Source organism: Enhydra lutris, unplaced genomic scaffold (genome assembly GCF_002288905.1).
Source record: "Enhydra lutris kenyoni isolate GAN:26980312 unplaced genomic scaffold, ASM228890v2 scaffoldscaffold12, whole genome shotgun sequence".
Lineage (NCBI taxonomy): Eukaryota > Metazoa > Chordata > Mammalia > Carnivora > Mustelidae > Enhydra > Enhydra lutris.
Genome location: NW_019154096.1, coordinates 71,492,676 through 71,518,121, shown reverse-complemented (window position 1 = coordinate 71,518,121; position 25,446 = coordinate 71,492,676). Strand labels below are relative to the sequence as shown.

At 39.0% G+C, this 25,446-nt stretch overlaps 1 protein-coding gene across 7 annotated transcripts in view; it reads left to right on the top strand.

Moving 5' to 3' along the window:
• LOC111144676 (arginyltransferase 1) overlaps positions 1–25,446 on the top strand; it is a 160,687-nt gene that overhangs the window by 7,838 nt on the left and 127,403 nt on the right. For 3 of the 7 annotated variants that reach the window (XR_002640420.1, XR_002640419.1, XM_022499075.1), the window contains exons 4-7: positions 1,248–1,351; positions 3,120–3,374; positions 9,529–9,761; positions 11,650–11,778. Coding sequence is in view for 5 of the 7 variants with exons in the window: in XM_022499075.1 (XP_022354783.1) it covers positions 1,248–1,351; positions 3,120–3,374; positions 9,529–9,761; positions 11,650–11,778 (721 nt within the window). In the remaining 2 variants the exon portion in view is untranslated. Of the gene's footprint in view, positions 1–1,247; positions 1,352–3,119; positions 3,375–9,528; positions 9,762–11,649; positions 11,779–12,706; positions 12,836–25,446 lie in introns of all 7 variants that reach the window. The other 4 variants (XM_022499078.1, XM_022499076.1, XM_022499079.1 and 1 more) reach the window with 3 other exon arrangements.

Genomic DNA, 25,446 nt, shown 5'->3' with positions numbered 1-25,446 from the left:
ATTTACTTGTCAGAGAGAGCATACAAGTAGGGGGAGAAGCAGGCAGAGGGAGAAGCAGACTCCTTGCTGAGTGAGGAGCCCAATGCAGGACTCGATCCCAGGATCCTGGGATCCTGACCTGAGCGGAAGGCAGATGCTTAACCAATTGAGCCACCCAGGTGCCCGAGATATTGAACTTTTAGCGTGAGCCCCTAATTTTTTTTTTCTCTTCAGTTTTCCATCCCCTTTGTTGTATCTTTTGGAAAATTTCCTTGCTGTTTAATTGTTTATTTCCTCTATTATATTTTTACTTCTGAGAGATTTTTGGTTTTGGATTCTCTCTCTCTCTTTCTCTCTCTCTCTCTCTCTTTTTTTTTTTTTTTAATAACCTCCCATTGTTGTGTGGCTGTAATAGCTAAAGAGAAATAAGAGCTTGTTCTTCTTAGGATGTTTGTATTTTTAGGCTCTCTTCTCCCTGGGTGTCCTCCAAGTTACCTTCTCCAGTGTTGCTGTTACTTGTCTTTGGAGAGGTTCTTCTTGAGTGACGATTCTGACTTTCCAGGGGTGGGGATCCTTGGATCTCGAGGGATCTCGAGGTCTGGTCACATTCTGGAGAGAAAGTGCCCGCGTTTGTGGCTGAGTTGGGGAATGGGGTGGAGGTCTCAGCATTCAGTAGGCACACTTTCATTTAAGCTTCCTGTTGCTAGTACATTTCCATTGCTTTCCACTGTGCCTGCATCCTCATGTGGGAGGCCCTATATTTTCCTCAATGTGCCGCTTTCTCCTGGGTTGTGTGGGGAGACATCTGTGTGGAGTGGTGGAGGGCATCAGACATCTAACTGCTTCCAAAATAGACTTTCAAGAGATCTATTTTCAGACCCCCTTCATGCTTATCTCCTGGGGTATCAGGTGTCAGCCAGTCCCTAAAGTTTGTAAGGGTAAGGCGAGAAAATTAGTTACCATTCTGGCTTTTCTCACTGTTGGCTTAGGATTCAACCTTCTTTGGCCGCTAAGTCAGTTACCACTTGTGCATGCTCTGTGCAGCTGCCAGCATTTCTCCTCTTCTCTTTCTTTCAGTAATTTATGTCTTTTTCTTTTTTTCTAATTCCTTAAGGTAGTTTTAGTGAGATTTGGGGTGGAACTAGAGGCTGTGTCAAGCCCTGCCTTTACCCAGAAATCCCAGGCATGAGTTTTGCCTTACTGTCCAGAACTCATTTTATTTCTCCTAGTTTGAGTTCACTTTTTAAATATTTATTTTGCTTTCCTAGGTGCCGACCTTTACAGTTTCAGCCATCAAAATCTCACAAGAAGGTTTTGAAAAAAATGTTGAAATTTCTGGCTAAAGGGGAAATTTCCAAAGGAAATTGTGAGGGTAAGATGAGTTGGGGCTTTAAAACCTCTTTACCTGCAGTTGATGTAGATTTCCAAGGTGTTCCCTTTCTGTTATTTCTTAAGTAGGGGAATGGGTCCTTACTGCGGTCAGGTAGTGCTGTTCCTCTGATGGGGGGGATTGCTGTTAGTGTTGCTTTGCTGTCACTGTTACCACTGGCCCGAAAGTCAAGGACATGAGGAATGTCTGTCAGGGAAAGTTTAGCCTCGGAAGAAGGTGGAGGACAGTTTTGATGATACTGTGATGTCTTGGAGTTTATTGGAACTTTAGTTTTCACAGTACTACGACAACTCTTACCTTACTTGATCCTGATAGCACCTTGTGAAGTAAGTGGAAGGTGGTGTTACATCTGAGAAACAGGTGCTTGGGTGCACCTGACACAAGATTGCACAGTCACTTTGAATGATGCGTAAAGCTCAGGTTTTCTGTGTTGGAGGAAGCCCTTACTTCAGTAAATCATAGTATCTGAAATTTTCTTATTTGTGTGATGAATTTTGAATTGCGAGTTAATTTCCTTCAAGATAATTAGAAACATTTAGTGAACTTTCATTACAGATACTTTGCTTTTTCAGTTTTTTCAGTGTCTTGTCTTTTCCTTTTTAAAGTTTTCATGCAGGCAGTGCCTAATACATGAGTGTAATAATTGGGAATGCCGCCTATCCTTAGAGCTCTTTCTCACTTCTGCCATAGAAAATACCTAATCCTGGGAGCCTCCCATCCCAGTTTTAACTTGTTAATATGGCCCAAGCGTCTTTTCAGTGCCCACAGTGTGCCACTCTCTGTTTTAAGCACTGGTGATACAGTGGCCAGCAGGACAGGTAAGTTCTTTGTCCTCCTATACTGTCCTTAACAGACCAAGATTCAGGACAGTCTGGAGCAGACTTGGCAGAACTATGAGCAGTAAAGAGGTGGGAAGGCTCGGGTCTAGAGGTTCAGGGGCAAACGGGCATTGGAAACATCAGAATTTTGGTGCAACTCTGGTTAGTACTGACTGTACGTAATCGTGAAGACTAAATAAGTTTTGTTAGTCAAACATTTTTCTCAGTGGCTAGGAATCATGTTCTGAGTTTCAAAATTAATATTCAGATAAGCTTCGAGGTGCCTTCCATTTATAAATTGATGGTTGCTTGTCTTTACACATAGCTTGTACATTTGGATCTTTATTTGACTTGTTACAGGCTTCTAAATTATTTATGTCTGCAGCTTAATTCATAAGAGTGATGTAGAATGGAAGGGTAAACAGCCGTAACAGAAAGACACCACAATGCAGTGACTAAAAAATAATCGAAGTCTGTTTGTTTCCTCATATAACCGTCCAGCACGGGTGTTCCATGTTAGCCTGCAGTTCTGTCCCCTCCCTCCCCCCATCCGTTGTGGGACTCCCTTCAGTGTGTGATTTCCAAGGTCACTCTGGTTTTCACTAATCCAGCCAGTGGGTAGGATAAAGAGTGAAAGTTCAGGATTATAAAATTCCTTTAAAAGCAAGTGAGGCCAAATTGAGCATATCAGTTTGGTTATGTTCCATTGGTGGGAGCTTGGTCACAACTTGCAGAGGGACTGGAGTGCATACCCTTGTTTGGGTGCCACAGTCTTAACTACAGTTCTGTTACTTTGGAAGCCAAGAGAATGGGTTTTATGCACACACAGTAATTTCTTTCACATGGGAAAGAAGGGGTATTGTTTTTTTTCCTGTGTGTATCTTAACTGTGTCAGATTGCCTAGCTGATGGACTTTGGCTTCTGATTTGTAGATGAGCCCATGGAGCCCAGCATGGACGAGAGCGTTGCAGGTGACTTTGCATTAATAAATAAATTGGATATACAGTGTGACCATAAAACACTCAGTGATGACCTCAAAGAGACCTTTGAGAGTGGGGAGAAGAAGAAAGGAAAAAGCCCAAAGAAAGAAGAACCTAAGGAATTAATTCAATCACAACATATAGAGGAGAAGTTGGGCTCTGGTGAGCCATCCCATCCAGTTAAAGTACACATGGCTCCTAAGCCAGGTAAGGCAAGTTTGCTCTGTGGCCATTTTAAAATCCTAGTAAGTGATTTTCTTTGTGCTTGAGACTTTGTAGCTTTTGGGCTCTCCCATCAGCTATACACACGAATTATGTGAAATCTGCCAAATAGATCCGTATATTGTACAATTTAGTTTTACCTGGATTTAGATGGACAGATCATATCTTTAAAAAATGCTATGTTTAAAAAGCCTGCAATAATAGTTACATTATCCCCAAATACAGATATTTTAAAAGAGTTCCATTTCTTCTTACTACGTTAGGATCCTAGAGGTTTGAGAATCAGATTTTATCTGTGAAAAGATATGCTGCTAAACGTTTTTATTTTTGGTGTGAAGTGAGACAGTGTAAATTTTAGGTATTACGTTGAAAAGTACAGACATTAAAGTTCTTTAGTTTATCATTAGATTTCTTTATGAATCATGATGAATTTTAGTTTAAAAATTTCCAAATTTTGATATTTAACTTCACCTTTAATAAGGTCAACAATTTTTTTCTATATTTTCACTTGTAAAAGAATTAGGTTTTAAAAATATATCCAACATTGAGGCACCTGGGTGGCTCAGTTGTTTACGTGTCTGACTCTTGGTTTCGGTTCGGGTCATGATCTCTTAGTCCTGGGATCAAGCCCCATGTCTGGCTCTGGGTTCAGCGCAGAGTCTGTTGGAGAGTCTTTCTATCCCTCCGTCCCTTTCTCTCTCTCTCAAATAAATCTTTATAAAAATAATGTATCCAGCATTAAATGGGTTTGTTATATATATGTGTGCATGCATGTGTTTGTATGATTTTTATTTATTTATTTTTAAATGATTTTATTTATTTTTTTGGCAGAGAGATCACAAGTAGGCAGAGAGGCATGCAGAGAGAGAAGGGGAAGCAGGCTCCCCGCTGAGCAGAGAGCCCATTGCGGGTCTCGATCTCAGGACCCTGAGATCATGACCTGAGCTGAAGGCAGAGGCTTAACCCACTGAGTGACCCAGGTGCCCCTCATTTTTAAAAAAAATTATTTCACAAAATGTCAGTCTGGATGGTTATACTTCAGTTCCTGAGTTTTTTCTTATATTTATTTATATAAAATGACCCAAAGGAGACATTTTTATTACTATTTTAGTTTTCCTTATCTAAATCATGTTACTATACAGAAAAGTGTGTGTTTGCGTTTTTCATATATAGTTTTTCTTAATGTAGGCTTTCATGACGTTTAAAGGGATGCCAGCTGAGATTTCATCTTAATTAGTAAGAACAGTCCAATAAAATGTTCTGAATGATTTAGATAATTTCTTTCAACTCTTATTCTCTTGGGTGATAGGGTCAGTTCTTTTATTATTTTAATTGTTTATTTTAAAGACTACTTACAGTTTCTTAAATTTTAAAAACCTTCATTTTGGAAATGTAGACTATTTTTTTTTTTTTTTTAAGATTTTATTTATTTATTTGACAGACAGAGATCACAAGTGGGCAGAGAGGCAGGCATAGAGAGAGGAGGAAGCAGGTTCCCTTCCGAGCAGAGAGCCTGATGCGGGGCTCGATCCCAGGACACTGGGATCATGACCTGAGCCAAAGGCAGAGGCTTTAAGCCACTGAGCCACCCAGGCGCCCCCGTAGACTGAATATTATAATGAACTTCCACATACCCTGTTCTCGTGTGACACTGTTACTGACTCAGGATGGGCACTCTTGTGTCATCTGTACTCCCATCCAGTTGCCCTCTCCAGTACTGTATTGAAGCAAATTCCAGACATTATGTCATCCCATATGTCAGAATGCACCCCTAAAAGATAAGAACTTTTGGGGCACCCATGTAGCTCAGTCGGTTAAGCATCCCCCTCACGATTTCAGGTCAGGTCATAATCTCATGGGTTATGAGATCAAGCCTTGACTCCAGCTCCATGTGCCGTGGGGAGTCTGCTTGAGATTCTCTTCCTCTGCCCTTCTCCCCACTCACATCTGTGAGCGCTCTCTCTCTCTCTCTCAAATAAATACATCTTTAGGGGCGCCTGGGTGGCTCAGTGGGTTAAAGCCTCTGCCTTCAGCCCAGGTCATGATCCCAGGGTCCTGGGATCGAGCCCCGCATTGGGCTCTCTGCTCAGTGGGGAGCCTGCTTCCCCATCTCTCTCTCTGCCTCTCTGCCTACCTGTGATCTCTGTCAAATAAATAAATAAAAATCTTAAAAAAAAAAAGAAATCTTAAATACATCTTTTTAAAAAATAATTTTCAAATACACAAGTACCACCATTACACCTGAGTAAGATTCCTTACTGTTATTGAATAGTCCGTGTTCGAGTTCTTAATTTTTATGTATTTGTTTGCGTCAGGATCCAAACACAGCCACATACTGCAGTTGACTGACACAGTTAGAAAACCCCTGTAGATCTGTAGGTTCCTTCCATCACTCCCACTTTTTTATTTGCACTTTGTTTTTTGAAGAAACTAGGTTGGCTGTTCCGGGTTGTCTGATTACATCCACAGTACAGTTTAACATACTCCTTTACCTGCCTGTAAATTGATGGTTGGATCTAGAGAGTCAAGATTAAATCAGTTCAGAGTTAAGATTAAATTGTTTTTGTTGTTGTTGTTGTTTTTTCTTTGGTGTTTCAGTTTTGTTTTGCTTTTCAGGGAGAGAGAGAAGTCTTAATCAGATTCTAGTTCAAATTATTTATTTGAGGGGGGTAAGGTTACTTCATGGGTGGTGGGAGGTTCTTTCAGGAGACACATAATGTCTGGGTACCTCTCTTTGTTAATGCGAATAGCCATGGGTCAGTGCTCAATGCCTAAATCCATCGATCCATTAGATATTCTGTCTGTCATTCATTTTTCATTTACTGGCTAGATCCTTCCATAAACAGAACCTCTTCTCATCTCTTTCTCATGGAACTCAGAAAGGCAAGAGGAATGCTTGATTCTTGCATTTTATTGTCCATCCTACAAAATAACTCTTCTAACAAGGACTAGTTAATCAATCTTTTTTTTCTTTTCTTTCTTTCTTTGTTTATTTCTGGTATCATTGTGAACTCATGGATCTAAACACATTGGCTGTGTCTTAATTCTTTGCTCCTGTGGGAATTTCTCTAAGTTGTCTAATAGTTTTTCGGGGGATGAAATGGTAGTAGTCATGGCAGCTTCCTCTGACCTGAGGCTCCTGGATCATCTTGTACAGCCATTTCTCCAAGGAGTGTGTACCATATTGATACTTGCAGTTCAAATTCAGGACTATCATATTTTTACATGTTTGTTTGACATTTAGATCTTCTTTTCTTCCACACTGAGAAACCTGGTTCTCAAGGACACAGAGAATGGTAGAATTAGAATTAGAATATTGCAGTTACCTACATGCTTTACTCTATCGAACACAAACTTTTAGAATAACAATTCCAGCCTGATCTTCAGCATGTGATTATTAAAACAGTAAAAAAAAAGTTTGCCGTTATTTTCCCTTTATGATATTTCTCATTAAAAATGTGAGATGATTTTAAAATGTAGGAATCTCTGGATTTTCTCCTGAAGCATACATTTCCTTTTTATTTTAAAAATGTTAAAGGTATATTTCCTGAAATGTAATTAGAAATTATGCAGGTCTATTGAATTCTATTCAAAACTCTTGGGACTAATCTAGGATCCTTGAGTGGTGTGAGCCTCTGTGGTGTGGGGTTGGTATGGTGTATTGATTTTATATTGATCTGTTCCCATTTTGTTGAAGGATTTTACTGATCTGGGGAAATCTTTATTCCCTAAATAAGCTGAAATCCTAATTTGCTGTCTATTGCAGTTGGTAATGCGATAGTACATATGTGTAGAGTAAAGCAACCACAGTAAGTATTGTTTGCTTAGTCCAATGAATTAATTAGTGTGGAGCTGACATAGGTGGTATTTCTGGGAAAAAAACAAAACAAAACAAAACTGGAAACTTGTTTCTCACTTCATTCCAGTTTTATAATTTGTTCATAGTTTTGAAACTTTGGTAGGGAATGTAGTTTTAAATAACTTTTAGAAAATGCAGGGATTTTGTTTGTGTGTTTGTTGGTTTTTGCCTTATTACAATTTATGGGACACCTGTATAGGTAAAACATTGTAGGAATTGGTGGTGCATATGATAGCTAATAATAGATAATCTTAATTAAATAGTGGGGTTTTTAAAAAAGATTTTATTTATTTATTTGTGTGAGAGAGAGAGAGAGGGAGAAAGAGCATGCACAAGTGGGGAGGAAGGGCAGAGGGAGAAGCAGAGTCCCCGCTGAGTGGGGAGCCTGATGCGAGGCTCAGTCGCAGGATTCTGGGATCATGCCCAAGTCGAAGGCAGCCCTAACTGAGCCACCCAGATACCCAGTAGTAGGTATTGTTTTATGAGCTACATATGTGTTAACTGATTTAATCCTCACAGAATTCCATAGGTAGGACTGGTTATTATCTTACTAGTATAGATGAGGAAACTTGCCCAAGGTCATCTAGCCAGTGACAGAGATGACCTCAGGCAGCCCATGTCAGGGAGTGTGCTCTTAACCAAATGCTCTTGTGCCTCTCAGAACAAATTTGAGGAAGACAGATTCCTGGGCCAAAGAAAATTCATTCTCTAAGGCAATAGAGTAATGGTTAATCATAGAATCAGTCCTTTGTTGCCTGGTTATTAGACTTATTCAAAGTCTGTTTTTATATGTAAAGTTTGTTTTTAATTGGAAAACATGATAGTGAAGTAAAATGATTTTACTATTAGTGAAGTCACTATTTTCTCATCAAATTTGTTTTTTAAATAAGATTATTATGTATTTGAGAGAGCAAACGTGCGTGAGCGGGGAAAGGGACTGAAGGAGAGGGAGAATCCCAAGTCGACTCCATGCTGAGCATGAAGCCAGATCCGGGACTCCATATCATGACCCTGAGATCATGACCTGAGCCGAAATTAAGTTCCAGACGCTCAACCAACTGGGCCACCCAGGCAGCCAGTATCAGATTCGTTTCTTTTGACCAGCTCTTGGTCTCTGGAAGTCCCTTAACACCCTGGGTCTTGAATTTCTCTTCTATAAAATTGAACTTGCTAATCTTGTAGAACTTCATATTGCGAACTTTCATATGATTTGTAAATACTGTTTTAGGATCTTAAAATAGCATTTTTATTTTGTCAATGACCTTAAAAAAATTACAAAAGTATGTTCATTGTAGAGAATTTGGAGAAAAGAGGACACTGCAAGAAAAAAAACAAGAACAGTCCTTTCCCTGATTCTAAATCCATGTAAAATGACTGTTATGTTTCTTTCTAGGCTTTTTAAAAAGTATTTTTCATGTATCTGTTTATACATAAGTGGAATTGTTTTTTAACCTTGTGTAATGACAAATCCCTGAAAATTTCTAAGCATTTCTAATGACTGGTATTCTGTGTTTTAGCTGTTTTAAAAATTGTAGAATTATTCTGGTATTGGGCATTTAAATTATTTTGAAGTTTTCATTTGTGTTAGTTATTTGCCTCTACCTCTTAATGATCTTCTCAACATCAAGTCCTTGAAGACTCTGCTAGATGAAAGGGCACTTACTAAAATTTGTGGTTTATTTTATCTAAAATGTTTATATCTTAAAGGCCTTTTAATTTGGTATTTGCTCTTTTAATTCAAACAACACTCATTAGCTGGAGCTGAACAAATGAGACCCCATCCATTTGTTAGATGGAGAGACACAAGTACTTTCAAGTAATTTCAAGGATATTTTTTCATCAAAAAACCTGCCGGAGTGTTTTCTTACACCCAGGTCCTAAGCATGTATTTATGTCACCAGTGCTTTGAGAGGAATGTCCCTCAGGAATGGGCTGGAAATATCCATGTCCTAGAGTAGAAGATATTCGATTATGTTTTTTTCAACTTAAAAAGGCAGAAAAGTGGATGAATATTAAATTTTTTTTAATTTTATTTTCATGGAGGTGTGTGAAAAGTTTCTGTGACTATTTACTTTCTTTGACAGTTCCTACATCTAAGGTAGAATTTTAAGATCAACTTAAGGCTCTACATCAGAATCTTCTGAGATACCTACCTGCAAAGCTAACCTAACTGTTGGAACTCTTTAGATTTAATTCTGTAGAATCTTTGAGACTTTGGGTAAAAACAAAAAAATTCTAGAGTCAGATGTGATTGGTCTAATATTTTGCAATTGTTTTTAGGCAAAGGGGCAGATTTGAGTAAGCCTCCATGTCGGAAAGCAAAGGAAATCCGAAAAGAAAGGAAAAGGTTAAAACTCATGCAGCAGAACCCAGCTGGAGAACTTGAGGGTTTCCAGGCTCAAGGTGAACCACCATCTTTGTTCCCACCAAAGGCTAATAAATCCAACCAGCCCAAATCACTTGAAGATTTAATTTTTGAATCTTTACCAGAGAATGCATCACACAAGTTAGAGGTACTTTGAAGGGTGTTTTATTTTATATTTTTGTGGTTGTTGATACCTTGTTTATTTTCATTTGAGGTTATACTACTCAGTTGATATTTTACTATTTAAATAATGGGAAATTACAGTGAATTGGGATGAAGTAGCATTTGTATTTACTAAGTTAACTGCTATTTGAGAAAACACTTTTTTTTTTTAAGATTTAAAATAAATACTTTAGGCAGTTTGGCTACTAAAGTTGTGAAAATAATTCCAGTTTTAGCATGTTACTATGTAAGGGACTCTGGCTTATTGTATCCCTTAATTGATATCTAGTAGTTAAAGGGACAAAATATGCCATTTAAAATTTCATTTTTAGCAGTTTGGTTCGATCGTGAAGGAGAATAGATCACATCAGGGGATCACTGTTTTACCCATTCTAGTGGGTAAACAGATGTAGTACATGTGCCAGCCAGCAGTTAGGAATTGACTAAATAGTACTCGGTGGCACTACTTTAATCTTCTCTCAGTAATTCTCTCAAACCTCTGTAGGCGTAGTATGATTACTTCTAGAGTATTCCTACTATTTTTATTTACATTGCAGATTAAATCTACATTCTTCAGTATTTGGTATTTATACATTTTTCCCCAAAATATTAATTGTAATGATTTTATTATATTTTCATATCTCATTAATAACGGGGTCAGCCTTTGAATTTGTAGCTTAATACTATCTGAGAGCTTTGCTAAGGACCTGATATTGAAAATTAACTTTAACGGAATCTAAACCTTAGGATCATGTATATTATCAGACAGAAATCTTAACAACTTTGAGATTATAATCTCTTAGCTGCTCTGATTTTGGTATTGACTTTCTCCTTCTCAGATCGTAAAGAGAATTGGACGCGCTACTTAGAGTGTAGAACAGCAGCTCTACAATAGGCAGGTTTTACTTTTTTAATGTAATGATACCTTGGATGGGCAGAGGTTTTTTGTCCACCGGGTGTTTATATTACTTTTTGTTTGCAGAAGAATTACTTCTTACGGCACACGTGAAAATTTTCCAGTTAGCTCTTTTGTTATATTGCATTTGATTTCCTGTTTGACTATTCTGTTTTGCTAACGTATTTTAACTGGTTAGTAAATAATCACTATTAAAGTAAGTGTTCACCATTACTGTGCTGTTACTGTTGTAAACTCATCCTCATTTTGTGTGTGAGGAAACCAAGGCACAGAGAGGTAAATTTGTCTGCTTGACCAAGATGGTGACATGAAAATTTGAGTAAGAGAAATCTAACTTTAGGGTCTTAGTTCTTAACTACACCACGAAATAGGAATACTTTTTGAGAATTGTCTTTCACACTTACAAAAAAAATTTCAAGTTTAGAGTTAGCAGTGATGCATAAAGAATGTCTAAAAATATATATTCACATTTTTAGTTTTTCTGAATGATTTACTGAGTGGGGTTCCATAGTGTAATGGTTAGCACTCTGGACTCTGATTTACTGAAGGTGCGTTCCGTACAACTAGAATTCAAGAGTATTTATTTGTGTTTGTGTCTTGAGTGCCAGAAGTGTTCTGCCATTTTCCAGTAGAGTCAATCTTCCATAATTCGGTCGTAGATCTTAGTCTTCAGAACTGTACCCCTGAGACAAATAATACATTATATGTTAAAAAAGAAAAAAAAAATCTTAAAGAGTTTAGATAGGATCCTTTGCCTTTTTAATAAGTCTGGAAGTTGGAGAAATAACTTTTTAAAGAAAAATTTACTATCTTGTTCATTTGTAATGTTAAAATATTATATGTGCATGCTTTAATATTTGTATGGAAACTTTTGGTTCTTTTTGGGTGGGAGTAACTGTTAATGCGTATTCTGTGGAATAAATGATTAATGAACATTGTTTTTTAACTCCTTCTGAAGGTGAGGGTGGTGAGATCATCTCCACCAAGTTCTCAGTTCAAAGCCACATTTCAGGAGTCTTACCAGGTCTATAAACGTTACCAGATGGTTATTCACCAGGACCCACCTGATAAACCAACTGTGAGCCAGGTCAGCAGGCCAAGTGTAATTTTTCTGTGCAAATGGAACTTTCCCCTCCATTTGATACCATTGTATTATAACTTGATTTATTTGTGGTACATTTTATTTATATTCAATTTGCAGCATATCTGCAAAAGGATAGGAGTGTGGAGTAACGAACATTCTGAAAGTGCAGATTTTACCTAGGACATGTTAAGTGCCAGTCACACGTAATTGCAAAGTGGAAAGTAGCACATAAAATGAATTATCTTTAGCATTGCTATGTCTGGATGTATTTATCTGGAAATTAGTAATAAGTAGAGCTCTAAGATAAAATATTTATGAGAAAAAACAAAAAGTCTTTATATTTTTATGATAGGCATATTTGCACAACATGGTTAATAGGCCTTATCTCCTTTTAAAAGTCATGTGTAGACAGAGTTCATGACAGCTAAATTATACTTTGTTGATGTCATCCCCATACACAACTGAGTGGGACTAGAAAAGTAAGATAGTAGAATTTTTTTTTGAGATAATATTTTGATAGAAGTTCTCATATGCTTGTAATTTTATAAATCAGAATACGCAAGAAAATGTGGAAGGGGAAAAATGTTAATACACTTAATACTAGCAGAGGGACAAAAGTAGTGGCCACTACCATGAGCAACACTGTTGACTCTGCAGAGAATCACGATATGTGGAAAGAGTAAAAAACAAAAGAAAAATGAATTGTCCTGGCCCTTAGAAGTTAAAAATTTTCCTAAGTGTTAGGATAAAGTTGGCGCTTTAGGCTCTGGGCCAGTCAGCACATTCCGGGGTTAATTCATTTCATGAAAAACTCCATCGCTGAGCTTTGGAAGTGGATTTGCGGAGATCTTACTCTAGCCTCACCTTCAGAAGCACGTCAGTGGGTAGAGATGTTTCAATAGCATTTGCTTGTATTTTCCTTGCTCTGAAGGTGAGGTTAGTACCTGTCTCCTTTGAGGACCCAGAGTTCAAGTCGTCCTTCAGCCAGTCATTTTCTTTATATGTCAAGTATCAAATGGCCATACACCAGGATCCACCTGATGAATGTGGGAAGACGGAGGTACCTTTTGTGAAACGTTTTTTCCTATCTTGATGAGGTTGTCTATGAAGAAGCATAATACAGAAATTTCTTTTGCTATTTTCTTATTTGTTAAGTAGAGCTGATGATCCTTTTCGGTGTATGTTAACTAAACTTTTGTGAAAACAAGTCCTACATGTGAGCATTTAAGTCCCTCGGGAAAAAGGAGAGGTTGGTATTCAGGGCTCTTTCCAAGAACCTGGCGTAGCGTGTTTATGTGTTCGTCATCAGGCTGGTTCGCAAACCCCGCTGATGCTGCTTACGTGCCGGACCTGACCCTGCGCGCGAGGGGCAGAGTCTCTGCCTTCGGGGGGTTGATAAACACATGGGAAAGATGGACCAGTGAACAAACCTATCTTAACAAGAAGCCGGTGGGAAAGAATTAAATACGTTGAGATTATATAGACTATGACATAACAAGCATTTACTGAGGGCCTGTATTTTCCAGGCTGGAACGATGTAGATGGAGGAGAGATGGCAGAGTTGTCACGGGGGGATATATTAGAAGAAAGATGCCAACAGGTGCAGAAGAATTAAAGTTTGGATTTGTTTATCTGTTTTAATGACACAGACTGTGTTAGATTTAAAGAGATGATTAGTAAGACAGGAGTTAATGCTGGATGTTCCCAGAGAGAGGGCTGACTTTCAGGTCTCCCAGAACCTTACTGGAGGAAGTGTAGTCTGCAGACCAACAGCATCCACCTGGGGTGCAGAATCTGGGGCCTCACTTCAGCCCTGCTGAATCCAAATCTGCATTTTGAATTAGGTTTCTGGGCAATTTGAATGCCCATTCCGGTTTGGGATGTGGGAAGCGCTTCCGTAAGTTCCCCATTGAGACGTGCAGCTGTGGGAGACAGTGTTTACAAATAGTAAGGAGTCTGCCAGGTGCAAAAACTCCCTTTGATATTCTTACGGGTCTTACCCCTTCGGGACATTAGTACTTCCTGTATTACCTGGAGATTCTGGCCCTGCGCTGCCTGCTTACCAGGTATGAATGGTTGGGCCATGACACCAGGCAATGATCTGATGTGTGTACTGGGTATAGATTACTTTCTGGAACTTCGCCGTGGAGTCCGGTCCTGCACACTAGTCCTTTGCTAACGGCGTTCACGGCCTGACTGGGGCAACGGGGTAGGCAGTTCCAGTGCCATTAGGTTTAGCTATTGAATTAGGAAGTAGGGGACGCCAGCTTAGTATGGGCCTGGAGGTTACGGAGGTTTTCTGAAGGAACGTGTTCTTTAAAGTCTTTAAAGAGTAAGTAAATGTTTGTCAGGCCGAAAAGGAGAATGGGATCCTTGGCAACAGGGCTATATGTAAGAAGTATAAAATGCCACCTATGGAATATTCTTGCTGAAGAAATCGAACCTGAATTATAAGCTTCTAGACGGAATAATCAGTTCACAAAAAATACGAGAGATAAAGGATTATTTAAAATGATACCTGGGCACTTCTGTGAGACAAATACATAATAAACAGTGTTTTGTTTTATTGTTTTTTTGTTTTGTTTTGTTTTTAAGATTTTATTTATTTATTTGACAGAGATCACAAGTAGGCAGAGAGGCAGGCAGAGAGAGAGAGGGGGAAGCAGGGTCCCTGCTGAGCAGAGAGCCTGATGCGGGACTCCATCCCAGGACCCTGAGATCATGACCTGAGCCAAAGGCAGAGGCTTAACCCACTGAGCCACCCAGGCGCCCTGTTTTTTTTTTTTTTTTTTAAAGGGAAATCTCTAGATTAAAAGTTATAAACTTTAAAAAAATATATATAACTGCAGTACCATAATCATGCCCAGCAAGCTTAACAATAAATTATGCCATCTAATGCCCAGTACATACTCAATTTTCTTTAGTTATCTCAGTTTTTTTTTTTTTTTTTAGTGTCTTTTTATAGTTGGTTTTTTTGGATGGGGATTCATGTAAGATCTATACATCCCATTTGGTTGAACATCTTTAATTTAAAGTAAATTTCCCTCTTGTTTTTAATAGCATTTTTAAAAGAAACTAGGTCGTTTATCTTAGAATTAATTTTGCTTCTATTGATACTTTTTGAAAATGTAAGCACATACAGGCGGTATCTGTGTGTGTGCTTGTGTGTGATCTTTCTGAGTATATAGTGTGTGCGTGTAAGTGTATCTCTGTGTATGTGTGTTTTTACAACATACCAGTATGTATACATATACTGAGATACGTTTCCCCCTGTTTATTATATGGACGTAGTATACTTGGAGGTCACATAAAAACAATGTATAGGAAAAAAAAAGAACAATATATAGAGATCTTCATTTTCTAGCTGCTGAGTACTGGAATGGTTTCTTCATTCTGACTTTACTGGTGGCCATTTGGCAATTTCTAGTCTTTTACCCTTGCATAGTGTTGCAGTGAGTACCCTGATAACATGGAATTGTTTGTCTTTTTGTCACTGTGTCTTTGTTATAAGCTTCCGGATTGCTGGGTCATTTAGTCTCCAGAGGGATTCCTCTTCCCAGGGGTTGTACCCTTTTGTAGCCAGCAATCTATGTAAATGCCTGCCCGTTCTTCCATGGTCTTGGTCATTGAGATTTTGTAAGGATTAGAGTTTTTGCCGTATATATGCAAATGAAGTTTGTGTGATTTTAATTTCATTCCTTTTATCATAAATGAAATTGAGCATGTTTTCTTATGTTTAAAATCCATTTGAGTTTTATATTCTGTGAACCACATGGTCATTGTTTTGCTTGTTTTTCTAGGAGTACTTTTTTTCTTTCCATTTCTTAGAAACTTTATATATTAAAAACCTAAGCCCTTGGGGCAAAAGTTGCAGATACTCCTCTGTAGTTTGTCATTTATTTTTTTTTTTCTTTGCTTATGGTGTTTGCAATGCCAGAGTTGATTATTATGCCATCAAATAATCAAGGGGCCAGAATTTGTAGACCTTAAGGTCTTGGACTTTAACCTTAGTAGTAATAAAGAATGAAAGATTTTAGTTAGTGGAGCTAGAGAATTCCATTTCGTTGTTAAGAAATGTGTTAGGACTTGATAGGCAACAGAAACCAAAGTGGAATTGATTTTAAGAAAGGATTTACTTGCATACGTAACAAAGAAGTTTTGGCTTCGTTAGATCTCAGGAAAATACCACTAGCGTCTCTTGCTCGTGGTCTCCCAGCTTGCTTTCTTTGTGAGGTTTGGACTCTGAAGCAGGCTTGGGGCGGCAGAGACGAATACTGCCAGTTTAAGGTACGTTGTTCTCACAGCCAGTGATCTCTGCGAAAAATAATGTGCGCTTTTTTTTGGTAAGAAGTCCCGAGGAAGGTACTGATTGGCCCAGGCTGAGATACATTCTTATCCCTGGTGGATCCAGATGTGGATCCAGACTCTGATCATGTCTGGATCACATGTCCCACCTAGGCGCTTAGGTGGAGGAAGGTGCTTATTTGAAACACATGTTTTCAGAAGAGTAGAGGAGTGGTTCCCACAATAGTGTTAGCCAGGCGGAGGTGTCTGCGGGGGGTCTTGTTTCAGAGTGGTGAGACTTGAGGTAGAGCCAATGAGGCATGATGGACTTGAAGTCATACTGGTAGGAAGAGGATGGAGAGGGTACAACAAATACTTTTTAGGTAGAGTTGATGAGGATTTGGTATTTGACTTGAAGGATGTTTGGGAGTTGGAAATGGAGGAGAGGGACAAGTCCAGATTGATTTTTTTTTTTTTTTTTTTTTCTGGCTTGTATGACTGGGTAGATCATGATGACCTTATCTGAGATAAGAAATACAACAAGAAGAAGAATTTGTGTGTTTTGGGACAGAAAATGAGTTCTGTGTTGGCCAGTTGGAGTTTGAGAAGCCTGTGGAACAACTGACTGTGGGAAGATACCAGAAACGAGCCTCTGGAACTAGGCATCTGGAGAGGCTCCAGGGTGGTGGTTGGTATTTAGACAAGGTATGATAGAGACTCTCCTCCACCTGCTGCCGTGGGGTTTGAACTTACAACCCTGATATCAAGATCTCAACTGAGGTCAAGAGTTGGATGCTTAACCAGCTGAGCCACCCAGGTACCCTGATTGACACTATTTAAAAAAGGCTTTGTATTCTTCTGTCTGTGAGCTAGGTTATGTTTTCTCAATTTTATTATATATTATGGGACAACTCTAATGGCACCCCTGGGACCCCTTTATTCTCTAAGAGGAACCCCCAAAAGGAAATGGTACTCTTTTACTAAAAAGGAACCATTTGGTTCCTCATAGAGTTTTCAGAGACAGAGGAAATTATATTGTTTTTCTTATAAGCTGATTTGTCTGTCATCTCTCTGAATATAGTTTTTAAGAAATAAATGCAAAATAATATCGTGCAGGTCAAGACTCTGCACTGTGCTTTTTTTTTTAAATAGCTTTATTGAGATATAATTCACCCATTTAAAGTCTATGATTCAGTGGTTTTTAGTACGTTTACAGTTATGCAACCATCATCACTAACGCCAGAAGCTTTCATCATCCCCAAAAGAAACCCCATACCCATCAGTAGTCCCTCATTTTTTCCTGAATGCCCCAGCTCTAGGCAACGACTCTTCCATTCTGTCTCTGGATTTACCTAATCTGGATATTTCATGCAAGCGGAATCACACAGTATGTGTTCTCTTGTTCCCTGGCTTCTTTCACACAGCATAGGGTTTTCAAGGTTCATTGACATTTTAGCATATACCAGTAATTTTTTTATGAATGAATAAAAGTTCTTCATACCACATTTTGTTTCTCCATCAGTGGGGATTTGGGTGGCTTTCATTTTTTTCCTTTGAAAAATACTGTGTACATTTGTGTACAGGTGTTATGTGGACATACTCATTTCTCTTTGGAATATATCTAGGACTGGATTTGAGTTACCATCCGGTGTAATTTCCCTATTGTGTTATAGCTTTGTTCCCATCCACCCTCTTTAGGATGATGTTATCAGATATATTTCTTGTGTGTATGTCATTGTTCCAACAGCACAATTACGCTCTTTTATACGATTGGTTTTAAAATCAGTAAGGAAGAGAGGAGAGTATCCATTTATGTAAAGTGTGAGAGGTCTCTGCTGTCATTCGCTAGGTCTCAGCCTTGAGCACTGCAGCTACCTTGGGATGGTAGTGGCCTCCCCAGTGTTCTGCTTTCTCTTCCCCTGATCTGTTTGTTAGGGTGTTCGTCCCTTATGCTGTCAGACCCAGCTCTTAGGCTGCACCAATTGCTGGCCGGTTGCTCTGTGGTTTTCAACAGTGTCCTGGGGCATAAACTGCTTTTATAGTCTGGTTTAATTAAATCTGTGCCCCTTTGCAGGGACAGGTTTTGTTGTTGTTGTTGTTGTTGTTTTAAAATTTATTTATTTGACAGATAGAGATCACAAGTAGGCAGAGAGGCAGGCAGAGATAGAGAGAGGAGGAAGCAGACTCCCTGCTGAGCAGAGAGCCTGATGCGGGGCTCGATCCCAGGACCCTGAGATCATGACCTGAGCCGAAGGCAGAGGCTTTAACCCACTGAACCACCCAGGTGCCCCAACACGGACAGTTTTTGAGGCCATTCTTTGTAGTTTGTTCTGACCCCAAAAGGGCTCTTCCTAGCTGCCTCTTCTATTTCTGTCTGATATATTAGCTGGGTCTGTGCTTTAGCATGTCATCTCATGAAACTGCTGGTCTCCTCTTCTTTGCTTATCACCAAAATCTCAATTTTTAAGAACGCCCTTAGACTTGAACTTGCCCTTGTACTGTTCCAAATACAGTTACTTCCTTTGGGAATTGGTGAGCCATTCTCTATTTTTGTGGCCTGCCCTCTTGTGCCTCATTGTGCCAACACTCTGGAGTTAGGAGTGAACACGGTCATTTCTCTCTGAGTGATAGATACCCCTGCTTTAGAAGCAGGGAGGTGGTCAGGAGCACTACCTCAGGTTTTCTCTCGGTAACATAATTAAATTTGGGGCTAATTAATAGGGAATTCAAGCCTGTGAGCTGCCTTGGAGATGGTTCCATGTAAGGAGAGGGTCACTGCTGTAAACGAGGTCCTTCACCTAGTGTGTTTCATCCTAGAAATTCTTATTTCATTTGGCAAAACCCTTGCTTACAGGTAGAGAGTAGGCATACTCTATCTGCAAGGTTGGCTGCCTTGAGAAACTGATCTGAACATAGTATTTTGCTTCCCAGTCTTGAAGTGTGGTGTTTTGTTTTGAAGGAACCATTTCATTCATTACCGAGTGCAGAGGTAATTTCGCCTTGTATATCAGTACAGTTTTCTGCATGATTAAATGGCCAGTGTTCCTGTGCTCGGATTCAGGAAAAGAAGCCAAAAAAGTTCTCCTCTGAAAAGTTCAAGTGTTCTTCTGACTTGCTTTAAGGGCTCTGTGCAGCAGCTCACTCTGGTGTGGTTTTGTTAATGTAATGGGTGAAACTAATTCACTTGTGTTGAAGAAAATACATTTTTTGTTCTCACAGTTGTAAAGCATTTAAAGTAAATGCAAGTCAGCATAGTAACTTTGGAGACTTCAAGCAATCACGTCAGTGCATAAAATCCATTTTAACTCTATTGGTAACCATAAAATAATCATTTCAGCATCCCAAAAAGTAGATAATTTTTTTAAAGATTTGATGAGAAGATAAATAAATATAGATTGCTTTGATATATAAAATAGCAAGTCAGTTCTTTTTAGTAACATCCTTAGAGGAGTAGCACATAATCGTTAAGTAGTAAGATTGTAAGATAAATTACCTCTAGCATGTTTGCTTCCATTCCTGTTTTCAATCATTCAGATAGATACCAGATTTTCAGAAAATAATATAATATAAATAAAATCAGATGGGTGTAATTTGTGACCTATCTTTTGTATAATACAATATAAAACCAGCATATATGAATCTTCGTTTTTTAAAATACCATGAATTTTGTATATAAACGTGGGGTCTTAGCTGGAATTTTATTGATACTGTATACAGAAAACGCCATTATCTAATGTTTATTAAGTGCCATTGGTCCCTTAGAATAATTAAAAATGACCTCAACTTTTCTAAACTCACTGAAAAACAGACTGTACTCACAGCTATAATGGTCTCTTCATGTTTTTGAGGCACTGACAGAATTGTTTTTTATGGACTTTCAAACAAAAAGGAAATAGAATAGTATCCTGACCACCTATATACTCATCACCTAGATTCAATAATAGTTGCTTTTCCATGTTTGCCTCATCTTTTTTGTGGGTGAGTCATTTTAATTTACATTGTACACGTGACATTTTACTCCTAAGTTCTTTAGCATGCATCTCTGAAAAATAAGATGTATTTACTCAAAATGCAATGTCATTATCACATATAAGAAAATTAACAGTGATTTACAAATGTCATCTAATATCTAATTCTATATTTATTTACATTTTCCCATTTTTAAAAAGGAGTATACAATCTAGGTTTCTTGGTTTTTTTTTTTTTTTTTTTAAGAAAGAGAGCATGTGCTTATTTGAGTAGGGAGGAGGGGCGGAGGGAGAGGGAGAGAGGATCCCAAGCAGGCTTCATGCTCAGCACACAGCCCTGAGATCATGACCTGAGCTAAAATCGAGAGTTGGGTGCTTGACTGAGCCACCCAGGTGCCCCCAACCTTGGTTTTTATATTCTATTTCATTATTATATTTTTTATTCTAGAAAGGCTATCTTTTAAATGCTTTTTTGTGATATTACCATTTTTTGCCCAACTTTTTACTGTAAAACTTTGAAATTTACAAACAGAAAAGTTGAAAGATAACAGTGAACACCTACATACTGTTCACCAGGGCTCACTAGTTGTTAACAACTTTGTCAGATTTGCTTTATCTTTCTTCCTCTCTTTTTTTATCTGAACCGTTTGAGAGTAAGTTGTGGATATTACATTTCACCTGAAAATACTGAGCATGCGCCTCCTGAGAATAAGTATATCCTCCTACATAATCACAGTATTTATCATTCCTAAAAAATTAACAGAAATCTGTAACATCACAATCCATGTTCAGATACTCCCAGTTATACCAAAAATACTTTTCATTTTTGCTTGTTTTTTAAATACGGGATCTGTGCATTTCCTGAACTGTTGTATTTATCCTGTGTTTATAATATGGCTGTTGTTTCTTTAGTCTTTCTTATGACTGACATTTTTAGAGAGCTTAGGCTGATTGTCTGTAGGATGTCCTGTATTCAGTATTTGAGTGTTTTCTAGTGATTAGATTCAGTTTAAATGTTTTTAGGTGTGGGTGATGTGTACTTTAAAAAAACTTTCTATTGGAGTATAACGTTGATACAGAAAAATACATGTAAGTGTTCAGATGGGTGAATTTTTATGAATTGAACTCATTTGCATATCAGTTCTCAGATCAAGCAATTGACTACTCCCAGCCCCTTAGAAGTCCCCTTCCGTCCTTTTCCAGTCACTGGCAGTACCCTCTTGACTTGTAAGCCTGCAGATTAGTTTTGCCCCTATCGTGCTTTATGTAAATAGAGTCCTGCATGTGTCCTCCTTTGCTTTCAGTCTTTTGTTCAACATTATGTTAGTGTGATTCATCTGTGTTTGTGTCGTAGTGTGTCCAGTCTCATTGCCGTGTGGTGTACTACTTGTGAATGTACCGTAATTCACCACATCTGCTGTTGATGGGAATTGGAGTAGTTCCGACTTCGGGGCTACCGTGCGGAGTGCGGCGCCTGTCCGTCCTTGTACGCGTCTTCTAGTGAACGTGGGTGTTTCTGTGGGGCGTGTGCCTGCCGTGGAGCTGCTGTGTCACGGGACATGCTGGCATCCAGCTTCCAGAGAGCACCGGTTTGCTCTTGCCGTTGTGCCAGTGTTTTGGCTCCGCAGCGCTATCTCGGGCAGCACACGGCATCAGGTTTTCCCTTGTTCGTGATGCTAGGTCTGCTCACTTGATTGGATGGAAGCCACAGGATCCCTTTATTTATTTATTTTTAGGATTTATTTATTTGGGAGAGAGTGAGCGAGTGAGTGAGTGGGGTTAGGGGAGGAGCAGGGGACGCAGAAGAGAATCTCAGGCAGGCTCCCCACTGAGTGCGGAGCCCTGCATGGGGCTCAGTCTCCAGACCCTGAGAGCATGACCTGAGCCAAACGCAAGAGTCAGATGCTCAATTGACTGAGCCACCCAGGTGCCCCCAGATCTCTTCATTGTTGAGTGACATTTTCACCTTTCTAAGTAGATCCTTCTGTTGTAAAACACAAGGTACCATCAAGTAATCTGTGAGATGATGTTTTTGAGACATTTTGAATAACTCTTTCCCCACAGTGTATCGGCCAGTTTTTTTAATGTCCTTTGGTGATCCAGGCCCGAATCAGTTGTGGGAAGGTGGGAGAGGCGCAGATTGGTGATTTATCAAATTGAATTACATTCTCTTATGACCTCGTTTATTTTGATATTATTTTATTTATTTATTTGACAGAGTGAGATAGAGCACAAACTGGCGGGGGGTGGGGGGAGCAGCAGGGAAAGGGAGAAGCAGGCTCCCCACTGAGCCAGGGTCTTGACGTAGGGCTCAGTCTCGGGACCCTGGGATCATGACCTGAGCCGCAGGCAGACGCTTAACCCACTGAGCCACCCAGGCGTCCCTATGACCTCGTTTATGATCTGAAATTGCATATTTGCTGTAAAAAAGATCATTAGCTCTCCATTCACTCCCCCCACCATCTTTTTTCCTTTTGGTGTGTCTGTGGGCTTATGGATTTTAAAGAAACCTTTAAGTTATTATAATCCATTGCCATAATTTTTTAAATGCTTAAATTATCCCAAATTTGGCCACTAGGATTCCCCTTATGACCTTGTGCTATGACCCCCATTAGTCAAGAATTTCCTTTTTATCTGGTACGAGACAAGGACGTTCTAGACTCATGTTGTAGCTTTTCCTTCCATATTTGGAATCTGCCTTTTCTTCGAGGAGTTCCAGTTCCTTTTAGTGTAGAGTCATATTTTTATGCCTTAATTAGGGTGCTGGCTTTATTTCTTACTATGGCAGTACATGGCATTGGGTTTTGAAAGTCCAGGCCAGTTGTCTTATAGGATGTCCCAAATTCTGTGTTTGTCTGAATCTTTCCTCCTGGTCTAATTTAACTTATTTCTTTGTGGCTCCAATCTCCTACAGACTAAAAATTAAGTCTAAATCTTGATTAGATTCAGGTAAAATAATTTTGGCATGTTTAATTCATTAGGTAATTTTATGTACATCATATTATGTCAGAAGACAAGGAATGATGGGATGTCTCGGTACTGATGGTGCTAATTTTGAACAGCTCGTTAAGGTGGTGACCTCTAGATCTCTTCATTTTAAGGATAAGATGTCCCCTTTGTGATTAGCAAGTAATCTGTAGAGAGGTATTACAGCACAGGTGAATGCCCTTTCTTCAACAGCCTTTTAGGTAATGGTGTTAGTGTCTGTTGGTGATCTTTGGGTCCATCATTCCACTGTTGGTTTTTGAACAGATATTTGCTTAGCTTTCCCTTTTCTCTTGTAATACATGCAGTAATAGCCATTCTTGGTTAAAAAGGCTGGAGAAGATTTTCCTAACCAATCGAAGATAACCTGTAGTTTCTTCTAAGAAGGCGAGGTAAATGCTGAATTCTTTCACCTTAATTATAAATTTTGGAGAAAGGAGCTGGTGACAAATTAGTTTCCTTCCCTCTCTTTTTTTTTTACCCCATTACAAAACTTCTGGATATATACTTTTTTCAGTACTTTGTAGTCACAGTCATTATTCTTTTTGCTGCTCGAACCGTCCCAAGTTTGCTCCATGCACATTCCATCAAGACAACCCCTCTGTCCTCTGATCGGCTCCTTTAGTATTGAGAGCCTTCATGCTTTCTAGAACAGAACGATGCCCCAGCCTCATCTTACGCATTTCCCAGCGCAGTCTTGGAATCTGCCAGTCAGTTTTCCAAGAAGCCTATGTTCCTCGTAATGAAGATTGAATTTAGAGACCAAGAAGAATTAGGTAGTATGAATTTATGTTGATATTTCCAATTCAAATTTAACACATGGTATTATCTTTTCTGATTTTATGTTTGTTTCTCTTTTTTGTGTTTCTTGATTACATTAGCATATTTATGAACTTGGTTTGTATTATGATATACATAAAGTAGATTCAATATTGCAGTATCAATAACAGTACTAATGATAGCTGATAAATGCAGTTTATGATTCTTTTGTGATTCTTTTTTGTCCTTAGGACATAATCCCATTCAGATGTTCCATCAGAATACTGTGTTCAGAAGTTGCATGGAATAATTTTATTCTCTTATGTGGTTGTGATACTAGACTGACTTATGGTCATTTATTCAATTTGTTTTGAATTTGAGGTTTACTTCTTAATTTTAGTGTTTTAATAGGTGATGCATTTATGTGGTTCCAGAGTCACCCAAAAAGATCCAGTCAGAGATGTCTTCTTTCCACGTCTCTTCCAGCCTGTTCCCTGTCCTCCAGTAATAACCATTTTTTTTTAAAGATTTTATTTATTTATTTGACAGAGAGAGATCACAAGCAGGCAGAGAGGCAGGCAGAGAGAGAGGAGGAAGCAGGCTCCCCGCTGAGCAGAGAGCCCGATGCGGGGCTCGATCCCAGGACCCTGAGATCATGACCTGAGCCGAAGGCAGCGGCCTAACCCACTGAGCCACCCAGGCGCCCCAATAACCATTTTTTTTAAAAGATTTCATTTATTTATTTGACAGAGCGAGAGATCACAAGTAAGCAGAGAGGCAGGCAGAGAGAGAAGGGGAAGCAGGCTCCCTGCTGAGCAGAGAGCCCGATGCGGGGCTCGATCCCAGGACCCTGAGATCATGACCTGAGCTGAAGGCAGTGGCTTAACCCACTGAGCCACCCAGGTGCCCCCAGTAATAACCATTTTGATGAGTTTCTGGTTTATCCTTCTGGTGTTTTGTTTGGTTTTGCAAAAATAAACAAATACATATGAATAATCCTATTTTTCTCATTTTCACCAAGAAAAACTTCCTGTGTACACTTTTTGGCACCTTTCTTTTTTCCCTAAAAACATACCCAAGGTCACAGTCCTAGCATCTCAGAGAGAACCCTAATTCTTCGTTATTTCAGCTACATGCTGTTTTGTGAAAGGATGTGCTGTAGTTTACTGAAGTGGTCTCTTGCTAATGGACATTTAAGTTATTTCTTTTTTCTTTCTTTTCTTTCTTTCTTTCTTTCCTTCCTTCCTTCCTTCCTTCCTTCCTTCCTTTCTTCCTTTCTTTCTTTCTTTCTTCCTTTCTTCCTCTCTTCCTCTTTCTTTTCTTTTCTTTTCTTTTCTTTTCTTTTCTTTTCTTTTCTTTTCTTTTCTTTTCTTTTCTTTTCTTTTCTTTTCTTTTCTTTTCTTCGGGAGAGCGTTTGAGTGGGGAAAGGGGCAGAGAGAGAATCCCAAGCAGACTCCCCTGCTGAGTGCGGAGCCCAACATGGGGCTCAGTCCCAGGACCCAGGAGATCATGACTCGAGCCAAAATCACGAGTCAGACGCTCAACTGACTGAGCCACCAGGTGCCCCTAGGTTATTTCTAATTTTGTGCTGCTATAGGCAGTATAATTTTGTCATGTGTGTGTAGAGGTGTGCTTTTATGGTTGATTTCATAGAGTGCATCAATGGGCAGAAATT